This window comes from Typopeltis vanoorti, chromosome 2, assembly GCF_054136105.1.
Source record: "Typopeltis vanoorti isolate ZY-2024b chromosome 2, IOZ_Tvanoo_1.0, whole genome shotgun sequence".
Lineage (NCBI taxonomy): Eukaryota > Metazoa > Arthropoda > Arachnida > Uropygi > Thelyphonidae > Typopeltis > Typopeltis vanoorti.
In genome coordinates this window covers 68005799-68020514 of record NC_143550.1, presented here as the reverse complement: position 1 = coordinate 68020514, position 14716 = coordinate 68005799, and the positions used below count along the sequence as shown (strand labels likewise).

General features: G+C 35.4%; 1 protein-coding gene across 2 annotated transcripts in view; it reads left to right on the top strand.

Moving 5' to 3' along the window:
* LOC150109134 (deformed epidermal autoregulatory factor 1 homolog) overlaps nucleotides 1–14716 on the top strand; it is a 118730-nt gene that overhangs the window by 49702 nt on the left and 54312 nt on the right. For both annotated transcript variants that reach the window (XM_090411721.1, XM_090411720.1), the window contains exons 4-5: nucleotides 612–704; nucleotides 10981–11084. In XM_090411721.1, coding sequence (XP_090267847.1) covers nucleotides 612–704; nucleotides 10981–11084 — 197 coding nt within the window. The remainder of the gene's footprint in view (nucleotides 1–611; nucleotides 705–10980; nucleotides 11085–14716) is intronic.

Here is a 14716-nt window from a genome sequence, read left to right as displayed (position 1 = left end):
GTCGGTGAGTCCTGCTAGGAGAGTACGGATCCATCTGTCACTGTAGACTATTTAGCTTTATCCAGGGTGCACCACGAGGAGGCAGTCTATGTTACACCCCAATATCTGCTGTGTAATTCTGTGTCAAGTTCGTAGAGATGTTTTACTTTTAGTTCTATTCAGTGTCTTCTATTATTACAGGGAAATAAAGAAATTCAATTTATAAACAGACTCAATGTATGAGATAATGAGCTGAATATTTCCACAGTTTATCTCTAGTTGGAATTAGGAAAGACATCCAGATGTAAAATACATCATTCAATCACTAAGTATTCTGGAAGTTACAGGAGAGAAAGACATATTAACGGGTATATTCATCCACTTAATAGTTATTCAGTCTGGCTCTTACTACAGCCTTTCTCTTTGCAAACTACAGACTGTGCTCTCATCCTATTACTCAATGACAGGCTGAGAATACAATTCAAATGACTGGTAGTGAGATGAATAGGTAATTTAATCGGATACCGAATGGCTGGATATTGTGTAAATTACTATATTTAGCTGTGGTCATTTATCTCTCATTTGTATGATTGCAGTATGCAATTATCAATTATTTTATCCTTTTATTTCAGCTTTGGTTGTTACCCTGGCACCTACAGTATCATCACCAACAGGAGAGACAATTCAAGTTGTCACATCATCTGCCAGCCTTGTAGATCAAGGAGGTTTGTGGATAATGATACTCTTATCTAATTTATATACCATGCTAGAAGCAAGTGTAATTTATGAAAACCGTATTACGCTATGAAATTTAAGCCTGTTGCATCAACATTTTTTATTCTTTATAGTAGTACCATACTGTTTGACATACCTTTTTTATCCATTCTTAGGTGGAGAAATGTAGCTTTATTTGTGTTTATTAAATTTTCAGTACTTTTATATTAAGTTTTCTACTTAGCCAGGAAAGGATATTTCAGCATGTTCTGTTAATGTAGTTGAAATGGATTACCTGGATTCAGTTTTTGATTTTATGCTGTTTGAAAGTCACACCTACAATTATCATAGTGATGAAAATCCAAATTACTCAAAGCAGGGATTGCCTTTGCTGTAACCTAACTTAGTGTACTTCTCATGGAAACATTAATAATGCAGATGCTTCAACTAATAATGAATCATTCTGGCTCATCTTCCATAAAGGAGGCTCCAAGACTGCTGTTGTAAATTACTGACTGATCAGCATATCAAGAATCGTTGTCAAGGTCTTGGAGAAAATAGTCTAGAGGAAAATATAGGATTGGATAGATGAAAATGGGATACTGTATGGGGGACAACATGGTTTTGTGAAGGGTAGATCATGCCTTAGTAACTTGCTCATGTTTAATAACAGTGATGGCTGAACTGGATAAGGGTAATGGGTTTACAGTGATTCTGCTGGACCTCGCTAAGGCCTTTGACAGGATACCACATGGAATTCTAATCAGTAAACTGCAGCATATGGGGGATGGATATAGGGTTGGGGAGATGGATAGGAGGGTGATTGATGGAGAGATATCAGAGAGTGGTTTATTCAGGAGTAGAGTCCAAAAAAACAGCCTGTGACTATTGGTGTGCATAGGGTTCTGTTCCTGGACCACTTCTGTTCAATTTGTTCATTAACAATATGGGAAAGGATCTGAGAGGAACTGTTCATTTGTTTGCTGATGATGCAAAATTGGATAGAGCAATAGTGAGTGCACAGGATGTCAAAATTTTGCAGGATGATTTGGATAGTTTGGAGGACTGGGCTAAGGAGAATGGATGTCAATTTAATGTCGCAAAATGTAAGGTTATGCATTTTGGGGTGAAAAGATTAGCAGCAGTATATCACATTGGTGGAACTGTACTCCAGGAGATTGACGAGGCCAGGGATTTGAGAGTGTTGGTGGATAGGGAGTTGAAGTTTAGTGGGCACATCGCAAAAGTGGCTAAATCAGCTCATCAAATCACTTGGTTGCTGAAAAATACTTTAACAAGCAGAGACAAACAGGTTATTGTTCCTCTGTATCGAGCCTTGATAAAACTCCATCTAGACTACTGTGCCCAGATATTGGCACCATGGTTTCTTCTTGATGGGGAGGAGGTGGAGAGGATCCAGAGACGAGTGACCAAGATGATAGCAGGTCTATGGAATGAACCTTATGAGAACAGGTTGAAGATTTGTGGGTGCAGAAATTGGTTGATAGGTGGAAAAAGGGTGATATGATGGAGACATTCAAATTACTGAAGAGATTCAATAAGATTAATTCAGAAGATATTTTTGAGAATAGGACTGGTGGAGGGAGGACTAGGGGCCATACATGGAAGCTGGGCAAGAGTGTGGTTAGCAAGGGTGTTAGAGCTAAGTTTTTTACTTGGAGAGTGGTGAGTGAGTGGAATAAGCTGCCAGTGTCTGTTTTGGGTGCCATGACTGTAAATGAGTTCAAGGCAAAGTATGATAGATACTGTGTGAATGTTGAATAGTTGTTCTTGACACGATGTTAGGGCCTCCCTCGATGAGTCTATGGACTCCTTGGAGTTGCCCGTAATAATAATAATATCTTGAAATGTGATGAGTAGCCTCTCTTTTTGTGTGGAAGTCTATATAGAGTGCTTCTTTTCACATAATTGCAATTACTTTTATGATTGTATTCAAGGCAGGCTGGAAAGGAATCAGCAGTGTACGTGAACACACTAGAGCCCATCAACAGGTCTTCTGGCTGAAGGCAAAGAACTTTGTGGAAACAAAAAAAAAATTCACGAATGTCATTGGATTTTAAGCAGGTTCATTAATCAATTTAGGTTTAGATTTCAGAATCTGTACATTTGTTTATTGAAAAGCAGTATCATGAAATGATATGCTGTTGAAGAATGTGCAAGTTCTGAAATGCTTCATCGGGGATCAATTTTTTTAAATTTTTTTTTTATTTTAAATAGAGAATGTAGTGAATCGCATCATTTTTACCAGCAGTAATTGCACTAAATTGTCATTTGTACTGAATCACAACAAATGATTTTTACCAGAAATTTTTATAGGAATGAAGTAAAGTAAATATACCTTTGCATTGATAGTGTGGATCTCAGACTATCTTTCATTTCAGACAAATTATGGAGGCTACAACCGTGTTAGAATTAATTACTTTAATTTTCTGATGTTTTAGCCTTCATGTTAAGGTCATCATCTGGAGTATACACATATATATACAGAGACAACCTATATTACATTTCAAGCAGTATGCCAAAGAGACAATGATTTGATCAACCATTATTCTACTGGCCTGACTTCTAGTGAAAAAAAAAAACCCTAAATCAAACCTATATTCCATTTATAATCATCAGAGAACAAATTCATATAGATAGTTTTATTACACAAAAGTGTTGTCCTAATTTAACCTTGGAGTTGTTATATTAGTTATGATCCTGGATTACTTACAGTTCTGTTTATAATTAACTTTTAGATGAAAAGGTTGTGGGTATAATATGTGCCTTCCATATTCTTGGGAATTTTTCACCATCATTATTGTTAAGATTAGGGCGATTGATAAGAATTTCACAGGACTTCTTAAATTTACATTCATATCACATTTTGGTGACGTAAACAACAGTTGCCTTTCAAGTCAATTCTATGTGGTGTATTCAAGGCATGATCAGAAAGGCTGGATTTACCATAGTTATTATATTTAATGTGCCGTTTATGTTTCTTTTTTCGGATAGGAATTGCCTGTTTCACCTTTATAGGGCAAATTACAAGTGCAATGAATACAGTATACTCCGGGATGGGCCAGCGGAGGAAGTGGATCCTTGGATGAGTTGAATAAGTTCTTTAATTTTGCAGGAGGTTTAAAGGTGGCATTAAGGTTGTATTTCTGTAGTATTCTGTTTATTTTATCTGATATCCCTTTAATGTATGGAATGGTTACAGTTTTATTGAATCCTTAATGATTCAACAACCCATGTCTAAGTTCAAACAGTATTGTTCAAAATAAATAACAATTGTATTAAATTAGCATTATAAAACAATAATTTCTTTTTTTATAACTCTGCTCACAAAAGAGTAGAACCTGTAGTATATTAGTATAGGTAGATCCTTTTCTAGAGTCAGAGAGAGAGAGGGAGGGATGTGATATAATTTCAAGCCACTTTATGCCTTCAGTAAGCAAAGTTGTGGTGGTGTCACTTACTATGCACTGAAACTACCTACATATTTTACAGTTTTAAACTTTTATAATTGGAAATTTTTTTAACGTGGCTGCTAGTATTACTTAGACATAGCTTGTCAAAATCTGTAAGAAGAAAGTTCTTTCCTATAAAATTCAATATTTAACATTTGTACATTTGGATGCAATGCGTAAATATGGTTTTAAATTATTACATTTTAATTGTAATGTTTGCAAATTATGCATTTAAAGGACCACTTATAAAAGGAATGGAGTGAAATGTGGAAAGGTGTTTTTTTTTTTCAGAGGAGAGGAAAATATATACTCAATTAAATTTAATGGAATAAATACAGCACAGAGAAATAATTACACAATAAGTTTAATCTTTCTGATATTTCACCTCTGTTACAGATACATTTTCAGGTATATAATATGGAAATTGTAATAACATACAAAACAATAAATGGAAGAAATTAGACCATTTTGGGGCTAATTCTTATGAGGAGTGCTATCTATTGGGTGATGTTGGCTGGCCTTAACTGTTTTGCAGGAGGTCTAAGAATTAAAGTTTCCCAAATCTTGGGAAGTTTAACACAGCCATTTATTTAGATTAGGCTGATTCTAAAAAAAGAGTCTTTCAAATTTGTATTTGCTGTGTTGTGAAGCATGGTAGTTTTTTTTCCATCTGATCCTGTGTAAGGTATATTTAAGGCACCTAGAACTAACCAACCATAGTTATGGTAGGAGATGTATTTCTTGTGTTCACCAAGGCAAATGTTGGCAGATTTCCTAGTTTGACCATAATATGATAAGTTGCAGGAACAAATAACCTCGTAAACACCTGGAACAGAGAGGGGAGGAAGAGGATCCTTAGAAGTGCTGAGAAATTAAGTCATCTGTAAATGAATTTGAAAATACTGCAGAGATTCTATTTCTTGCAAGTTTTGGCTATTTTTTCTGAGTTGCCTCAGATGTAGGAAAAATATATAGGAGGATCAGTATACATAATTTGAAATGAATTTATTTTCATGATATTACAGGAACTTTCTTATTGTCATAGAAATGCAATGTGTAGAGCAGTTAAAACATTCATTTTACAAACTAAGTGTTCATAAAATTGTGTGTGAATAAAGGATTTCCTGTGATGAGTCTTCTGCATCCATGGAGAGCCTGTATAACAATAGTAAAATAGTATTTCCGTTACTGGATCTATTCACCATTAATACTTCAGTTGTGTTTTTTTAATTAATTAGAATTGTTGCTGCTTTGGATTTTGTTACTCTATGCTGTAATGCAGCTATCACTACTAAAAGGAGCTAACAACACTTATACTAAGATATTTGATGACGTTGTATTATCAAAAAATATTGAAAATTGCAGTACTTTTAAATAAAATAAAAAAAAGAGCATTTATTTGTTGCGTTTCAAAGGATGCACAAATTAAATTATGCATTATAGTGAAATGAAGTTCAAATCTGTACATACATGTGCATATTACCTTAAGATCTCATGTGTGAAATTCATATATATATATATACACATACACTGCTTGGAAAGATGCCTCTATGGGCAATGTGCATTGTGCCATGTAACGAGTCAGTGCTTGTAGACGGCATAAATTGGATGAATGTGATGCTCCCTAGTCATTGCAGCTATGTGGGTGAAATGGTTGCAAGAAAGGAACTGACAGAGTTTGAAAGATGCCATGTTGCAGTCCTATCTATTCAGCAAATTATTGACAAATTGGGCCATCCAAGGTCAACAATCAGTAATACTATACTGAGATGGAAGCACAGGGAGTCAACTGCAAGTGCTATTTGCATGATGAACCACTACGCTGAATGTGACTGTAGGGATGCTTTGAAGGATATGTAAAAACTGCTGTTCATTGGCCAACATGTTGAATGCGGAGTTCTGGGCATTGAATAACACGAATCTGTGCAAAAACATTCAGAACTGAGTTTTCACAATATGGTTTTCCATGGTAGGACTGCAATATTCAAGCCCTGTGTTACTCGAACCAACATGCAGCATCATATTCTTTGGTGCAGAGAGTGTGTACAGTGGAACGTAGAAGCTTGGAAAACTGTGAACAGATGATTGGGTGTGGTGGATGATGCCCAATGAGCATCTCTTACCAGAGTGCATAACCACAACTATGAAATTCGGAGGTGGTGATGTGATGGTATTGTAAAATTCGATGCAGCGAAAAATTCAAGGCTCTTTGCATCGACTTTTACAGAGGTCACATCTAGAAAGCTTACCAAAATAACTTTGATTGTAAATATAATACTAAAAGCCTATGTTTAAAGCTTAAGGGGAATTAGCTTGCTCACTTGTACAAACAAAAGATGTCTAAAATGTTAAAGCCAAGGGCAATGCCTTTGCCATTGGAGTTTTATTGATGTTAGTGCCCTGATTGAAATGTAAGAGAAACCTTTTGTTTACAAACTCAGTCTAAGACGACCTTCAAGGTCAGTGGTAAAAGAGGCGGCATGAATCAAACATAGTTCTGCAGTTCGGTAAAACGAATTAAAAGTGCACTTAAGGGGAGAAAGAGAAGTCGGCGTTAATAGTAGATCAAGAGAGTCACACGGAAATGTTTGGGGTCTCAAACCTTCATCCAGAGTTCTGTGGAAGGATGAATATAAGGCATGGATTTTCAACCATCGAAATCGACATTTTTTTGGTTGGAACACATCGATATTGGAAGGAGGTAAACAGGAGAAGGAAGTCGATCCACCGGAAGTTGTCCAATTCTAATGATGTTGCGATGGATGGTTGCCAGAAGCGATTAGCCATGGAGGGAGTAGCTGTGCCGGACCAGAATGCTTTACCGCTCAGACGAATCTGCATACGCTCCAATCGTTGGACCCCTTCGCTTGAGTTTCAAGACTCTGGGAAATCGCATTCCAGACCCCGCCAACCATTCCAGATGAGACGCCGGTGCTCCAAGATTCTCCAAGAAGAAACCCGAGACGAAGAAGAAACTAAGGACTCTGGGAAAAAACTGTGAAGAAGTGCACTAAAGGGATAAAGAACTTATGTGAGTTTTTTATTACATATAATATTGATTGTGATGTAAGAGAACGTTCTTAGATGGACTGCTAAGTTTATAGTGCTAAGACAGATATAGTCTGAGAGTATTTGATGCAAGTTAATAGTTGGAATTTATAGATGTATAGACCAGAGCATAACAACCTCCTAAGAAGTAATTGGGCTAGAATTTTTTTTTAATTTTGATTGCAATGAATTCCAAATTTCCTTTTGTTGCATAATTATGGAAGATTGCTAAGGAAGTTTTTTTATATAATAGTTAGCTTAAACTAGAAATTATAAGTTTGTTGCAGTGATTCTTGTAAATTTATTGCATAATTGTGGGAAATTGCTATTGAAGTTTTGTCATATAGAGCTTAGCCTAAAACTGAAGTTAGAAGAAGCATTTTCCTATTGTAAGGGTAATATAACAGGCATGTTTATTTATACTAAAATTGATTACATAACCCTTACAACCCTTTTCCTATTGTCAGGGTTGTGTAATCAATCTTAGTATAAATAAACATGCCTGTTATATATTCAAGGAGTGCCTCATGATCTTTAACAAGCAATGTACTGTTTCCAAATAAACTCAATCCTGTAAGCGGGAAGTTAAATGATAGCTACGATAAGAGGTGCATAAAAGTCACGACTGTATATTAATCATTGAGAAGGGATTTTTATGTTAGATAGAGGCCTACTGGAAGTATTACTATTTTTCATACCACGAAGAGACCAGTAGTGGCGCGTTCGTTAACGAAAATAAATTTCTAGTGTTCTCAGGTAAAGGAATAAAAATACGGAAGGTAGAGTAAATGAGAACATAAAGAGTTGTGTTAATATAGAATATGAAAATATAAAGTTTAAACAGACAGAAGGAATAGGTATTGAGTAATAAGGGATAATTAAAGCTAATAAAGAGATAGAAGGAATAGAGTTAAACAGAGATAAAGATAGAATAGGTAACAACTTAGGACGTGTAAGAACAGCAAAAGAGAGAGAGATAGATAAAATAAAAACCACAGAGATCAAAATATTACAATACAGCAGTTGACAGGATAAATCCATAATAATTATAGTAAATATTACAACTTATTTGTATTGAAAGTTTTGCAGAAAGATCAGGCGACAAAGGTGTAATAAGAAAGTGTATGTATATTCTGTAAGAGACCTTTTTAATCATGAATGTGGATAGCGTAAATTTGTGAGCCACTAGTAGTAACACGATGGGTGATAGGGAATTCTTTAGGACAGTTAATCCTCACCTCATCATCCCACAATTCTTTGGAGAGGACCACGATGACGTGTTGTCTTTCTTCAAATTGGCAGAAGAGTTAAGCAACATTGGCAACTTGTTGGACTTCTAATTATATTACGAAATAAATTGATTGTAAGGGCCAAGAATTTTTTGTATTCCTCTCCCATATTGAGAGACACTTTGGAATACAATAAATTCAAGGATACCTTGATATCCCAATTTTCAAAAGTTAGACGTGTAGGTCCAAACCTGTGGAGGCTACAGAAGTGCACTCAGCAAAGAAAAGAATCCATCACAGACTATTATAACAGGTTGTTGACTTCAGCAAATAGCCTGAGTGTGTAAATGATGATAAGAGCCATCTCGATTGGGCAGTCTTTAACCAATTTAGATTGGGAGCGAGAAAAGAATTCCAGGAAACAGTGTACAAAAAGAAAATTAATAATCTGGAAGAGTGCTACCTGGCAGTGAAAGAGAAGGAAGAAAAGCTAGGTGATTTGTATCCTGCATCTAACGCCAACCAAATATACTCCATAAAAAGGGAATCAGATTCAAAGAGTGAGACAAGATGAGAGAAAAATCCTGATAATCCTAAAGGAAGGACTAAGGATCAACAGAAAGGAGGAAGCGATGATAAAAGTAAGGCTATAGAAATAAACAACGTAAACAACAATAGACTAACCACCCCAAGTGTTGCAGAATCCATTGACATGAGAGAGCTACACTCGATAATCAAAAGAGAGGTGGAGAAACTCCAACAACCCATGATAGAAAAACTTGTTAGGGGAGTTCAAGGCAAAACCCTCCACGGAGAATTCAGGCTCTGAACGAGTAAGCATCGATGGGGAAAACAGGAGAGAAGCATCTCAGTGTTGCAGCTGCAACAAATTTGGCACATTGCCAGATACTGTTTTAGGAATAGAAGGAACACCAATAGAAGTATGTGATATGAATCGAACATGGTAGTAACTCCCACCATCGCACACGGAGATCAAAGAAGATGCAAGGGAACATTAGGGAACAACATTCTAAATCCATGACATTCATACAGGGAAAAATAAAGGGGGATACAGTGTGATGTCTTACTAGACACTGGATCCCAAGTTTCAGTAATAACCGGATCATTATTCAGGAGATTGAGATCCCGAGCCTCCGACTATATCACTGTGCTGAACAGACTCATTGAATGGAATTGCGAACCCCACTATTTATGCTTCGAAGAAAATGCAAGTAGACATGTGGTTGCCTGGCTTTGAGCTGAATGTCTCACCAGAATTATTAATTCTCCCAGAAACTCTCAAACTAGGGCAAAAATAGTACTGGGAACCGACTTTTTAGAGAAGCATAGATTCTCCTGCGATTTCTTTACAAAGGAAATTTCCATAATAGGAACTAAGCGGTTTGCTCAGAAAAGAGGTATGCACAAAGGCATCGCACTAACTGAGACAGTAATGAGGATAACACAGGGAACAACCACATCCATGAAGAAAAGAAGGGAGCAGAGGAAAGTGGAAATATAGGTCAGAAAGACGAAGTAGATCTTTTGCTTAATCCCTCGACTGTTAGAGACAGCCAACAAAGCAATGGGGAAAAAACCTTTCACATCTCGTGTGTCAAGGTGGCTGTAAGTAAAGAGGAAGATACAGAGCTCATGGGAAGGAATGATAAGGGCACAATAGAAGTAAACATTATAGAGAAAGGAAGTAGTAGAATTTACCACCAAAATATCGAAAGAAACAGAGAGAGAGAGAGCAAGGCATCAGATAAAAATTAAATGTCCAAGGAACACTGATGAATATAGGTCCCAACATCCATCACACCAGAAAGAGCCCACAGGTTGGACTGAGTGCATTCTTAGCTCTAAAAAAGCCGACAAACCTGAGTGTTGTCTAATCCAGAGAACGAATAAAACACAACAGAGCATTAATGTAAAGAAATGGGCATTTTCATCAAAAAAACAAAGGTTACACCAGAGTAGCCACAGCCTGGTCCTTCACATAAGGAAGGTAATGAAGATGTGATTGTGGAGGAAGATTTGGGTGATTATTCTCCTGTTTTATAGTGGCAATCATGCACAATACAGTTTTAGAAGGTTTAAAAATTTAAATGATAGTATACTTATTGCAGTTAAGTCCCTAACCCCTATAACTCTGTTGATATAATGTATCGACTTACATCCAACCAACTTATGTCCTGCCGGATGGAACGGAACTCTTACGTAAGTCGAGGAATGACTGTATTACTGCTAAAAGTAGTGCCATTAATCAAGAGGGTTACTATTGTGTTTTCTCTATTTGAATTTGTGCTCATATTTATGTTGAAACATGGCAAATCTCTGTCTAGAGCACAAATTCATTACACCTTTTTATTCTGATGCTTTTTTGTTTATTTAAATGTGTACTATTTTTTCCTGTTTTACTATATACTGAATATAAGTGTTCAGCATAGATAAAATTAATTACAATTAATCATAACTAACTTTACTTGGCATTAATGAACAATTTAATAATTATTTGTTAAATGTTTATCTTATAGCTGAATCTGTGATAGTTACACCTGTTGCAACACCACAGACACCCCGTGCTGCACCTACTGCTCTAGATTTTAGTGAACAAAGGCAATGGTGGCAATTGGAAGAGGTAACACATATTAAATAAATATATACTGTATGAAACATGCTAAACAAAAATTGCTTATTTTTCCTTATAAATATCATGATAGGTCACTTAAAGGTAACTCGCAGGAGGCCTCAGATTAAGGGTGTGGAGATTAAGAATGATAATCTCCACCTACATGTGGTGTGTAACCTGCATGTAACTTGGTATCTACTGGATACTGAACAAAGGATGGGCTGGCAATTTGGGACTTGCTGAACAAATGGTATTCTGCATTGGCTTGAACCTAAAACAAACATGCTGGCTAGCGCACTACCCTGTTTAACTGGGTAGTGCTCTAGCCAGCTATTTTTTTCAGGGTTCCAGGGCAAACAGTAAAAAGTCATCTACTGGAACAAACTCAATGCCAGCAGAATCGAAGGCATCTTATAGGCATCATCTACTTAAGAAGTATCAATGGAAAAAGAAGTCAAACTGGCAGAAGAACTAGAGAACTTCCATGGACATAATTGGTGTTACTGAGATGAAGAAAACTAAAACAGTTGAGATCCTTAAATCATCCACATAGGATGTTACATTCAGGAAACAGTGATGAAGGAAAAGGAGTATCAATAGTATTCTATGCCAAACACTTATTGAATGGCAGACTGGGACAGTTTTAAAAAATTACAAGCTAGAGCATACAGTATGTCAATTAACAGGAATGAAAACTGTGCTAAAACCACTCCCTCAATGGTTATGAACCCAAGATGATTAACAAAATTCTTAATAGACCTCTGACAATTCCATTACTTAAACAATATTTTAAGAATGCTACTTTGCATCAAGAACATTAGATAAAACGACTTTTTTTTACCATTGCATAAAATCTCCAGGTTCTTAAATCCATCATCCCATGAAAAAAACATGTTTGTGAGATTCATTGTTCTTGTGGTATTTGCTATGTAGGTCAGATGGGAAGGTCAGGGAGATATTGTCTGAACTCGGAAAATATTTTGATAAAAGAAGACAGCATAAATCAGGTTTGGCATCTTATACAACTAACACATGCCATCAAGTAATTTGGCAACAAACAAAAATTCCTTATATTAATCATAATTGTTTTACAAGAAAGTTAAAGAAAGCATCTGAAATGCTAAGGATCCCACACAATGTAACAAAAATCAAGGTTTAATCTTACACCAAGTTTGGTTTGCTTTCGTTAAAACTCTAACTACAGCGGACTTAGGATACAACACGTGCCAAGCTACAGAACATGGCAGCAACAACTAGCATTGTTCCAACACGTATATAGTGATTAATTTAACATTCTTTTATTCTAGTTACTTATATGTATCAATTAACATCTAACATGCATAATTAATTATTTCTAGTGTGTGTGTGTGTGTGTGTGTGTGTGTGTGCCAGTTGTGTGTACACACACAACTTATGCCAGTCCCCATGACAATATAAGTCTGATTTACGAAACTTGTAGATTTATATTTATTTTCTTAAACTCATTATTTAACTAATAACATGTGGTCTCAATACTGGATGCTTTTATTCTAGTTACTTATATGTATCAATTAACATCTAACATGCATAATTAATTATTTCTAGTGTGTGTGTGTGTGTGTGTGTGTGTGTGTGTGTGTGTGCCAGTTGTGTGTACACACACAACTTATGCCAGTCCCCATGACAATATAAGTCTGATTTACGAAACTTGTAGATTTATATTTATTTTCTTAAACTCATTATTTAACTAATAACATGTGGTCTCAATACTGGATGCTTTCTACAGAACTGCTAAACCACAGAAACTTAGATATTCATATGTAAAAGTTTTTAAAAAGAATTAAAGTTGAGCTGCTTTTAGAGGTAAATAGCAAACTCAACTGTACCAATATTATTCAAGAAAAAATGAAAGAGTTTGATAGAACCAAAGTTTGGAGTTTTGCTTGCAGACTTTAAAGAAAATATTGATTAATGCTAAACTGAGCACTCTCTGAACATCTGTGCTGTTATTCTACCAGTCCTTGTTGACAAATTCATATTCAGTTTATGCAGCAGCTATATACCTCCTCCTCATACATGTGTTTTTTTTATTCAGTGTAGGAGTAGCATTAAGTTCCATGTTGAACACCAAGTTGATAGTGTTTAGCACAATGGACATTAATTAGTTGAACAATCTCTTCTATATCTGCCACCTGCATATACTCCTGAATAAAACCAGTACAAGTCTGCAGGACTCTCTGACTAAATTGAAATACTGCTGTAATATATTTGGTATGAAAATCAGCAATAAAAAGACAATGAAAATAGGCAGAAACATTGAATCATCGGCATCATGGAGATGCTATCGAACAAGTAAAACAATTTTTCTATTTGGGCACAATTTTTTAGTGAAGATGGCAAATTAAATTTGGAAATAGACAACAGAATTAATAAAGTTGATATGGTAGAAAGTCAACTGAATAAATTTATATGGAATAAGAGAGAAATTAATGAAACTACTAAACTAGCTGTTTACAAGATAGTTTTCAAAATCATTTATAACATGGATCTGAGAGCTCGGTTAGAAATAAAACACTTCATTGAAGATTGGAGATCACATATGAGAGTTTTGAGAAAGCATGGGGAGTGAACACATAACATCAGTGTTTTTAATACGATACAAAATTTGTATCGTATTAAAAACAGGGATATTAGGAAAGAACTTGTCATTGTTAGTATTCGGTAGCATGTGAGCAAAACTAATCTCAGATAGTATAGTCACTTAACAGAATGAGTATGGAAAGATTAGCAAAAAAAAGTGTTTTATGTTAGAATGGCAAGAAAAGGACCCGATGTTAAATTGTGAATGAAGATATTTATAATTAATAATACTTCATTCATAATTAACATGTTCTACCATATCATAAGCAGGACTTATTTAAATTTATTTTGTTGGTCTCTTGCTTATAAAATGTATTCATGTAATTTCTTTTGAGTTTTGTTAGTTAATTTTATTTATGTAATTTTAGGGTATATCATAGACATGAAAAGGCTCTGTATTAAAGTGTCATTTATTTTATTTGCTTTATTCCTTTAATAATAATATAAGAAACTGTGATGTATGTAACTTTAATATATCCAGAAGATTCCTTATGATATCATTTGATTGGTTGTTGTGAGAAATCATGCAAATTTCTCCTAGCGCGTGTTGGAGCGTGAACTACTATATACCAAGGGAAAAGCAAGTTCGATGTGAGCTAAACTGGTGAGAACCATTTACTGGTGGGGAACAGGAACGAGTGGACACGAAAACGAAAGTAAAAAGGAGAAACGAGTGGGGGGTATAGAAAATGGAAAAGTGCAGGACATAGGATAATATGTATAAGAAAAGGAAGAAATGGGTAGATAATTTAAACCAAGTGCAAAAAGGTTATATTCTCCTGAGTCAATAAATCAATCATGGAAATAGAAGATTCTTTTAAGTTTGTGTTACTACAAAGTAAAAGTCAGCAAGGACTTTAAAGATGTTGTTTGATCTCCTTATGATGTGATGAAGTTATATCCTGGTAAGATTATCTTTACTATACTTAGTGAGAAGTAACGAAAATTAATTCCGCCGAAAGTAATTTATTCCTAGTTGCTGTATTCAGCAAGTAAAGATTGAATGTGTGATGTGCTAAGAC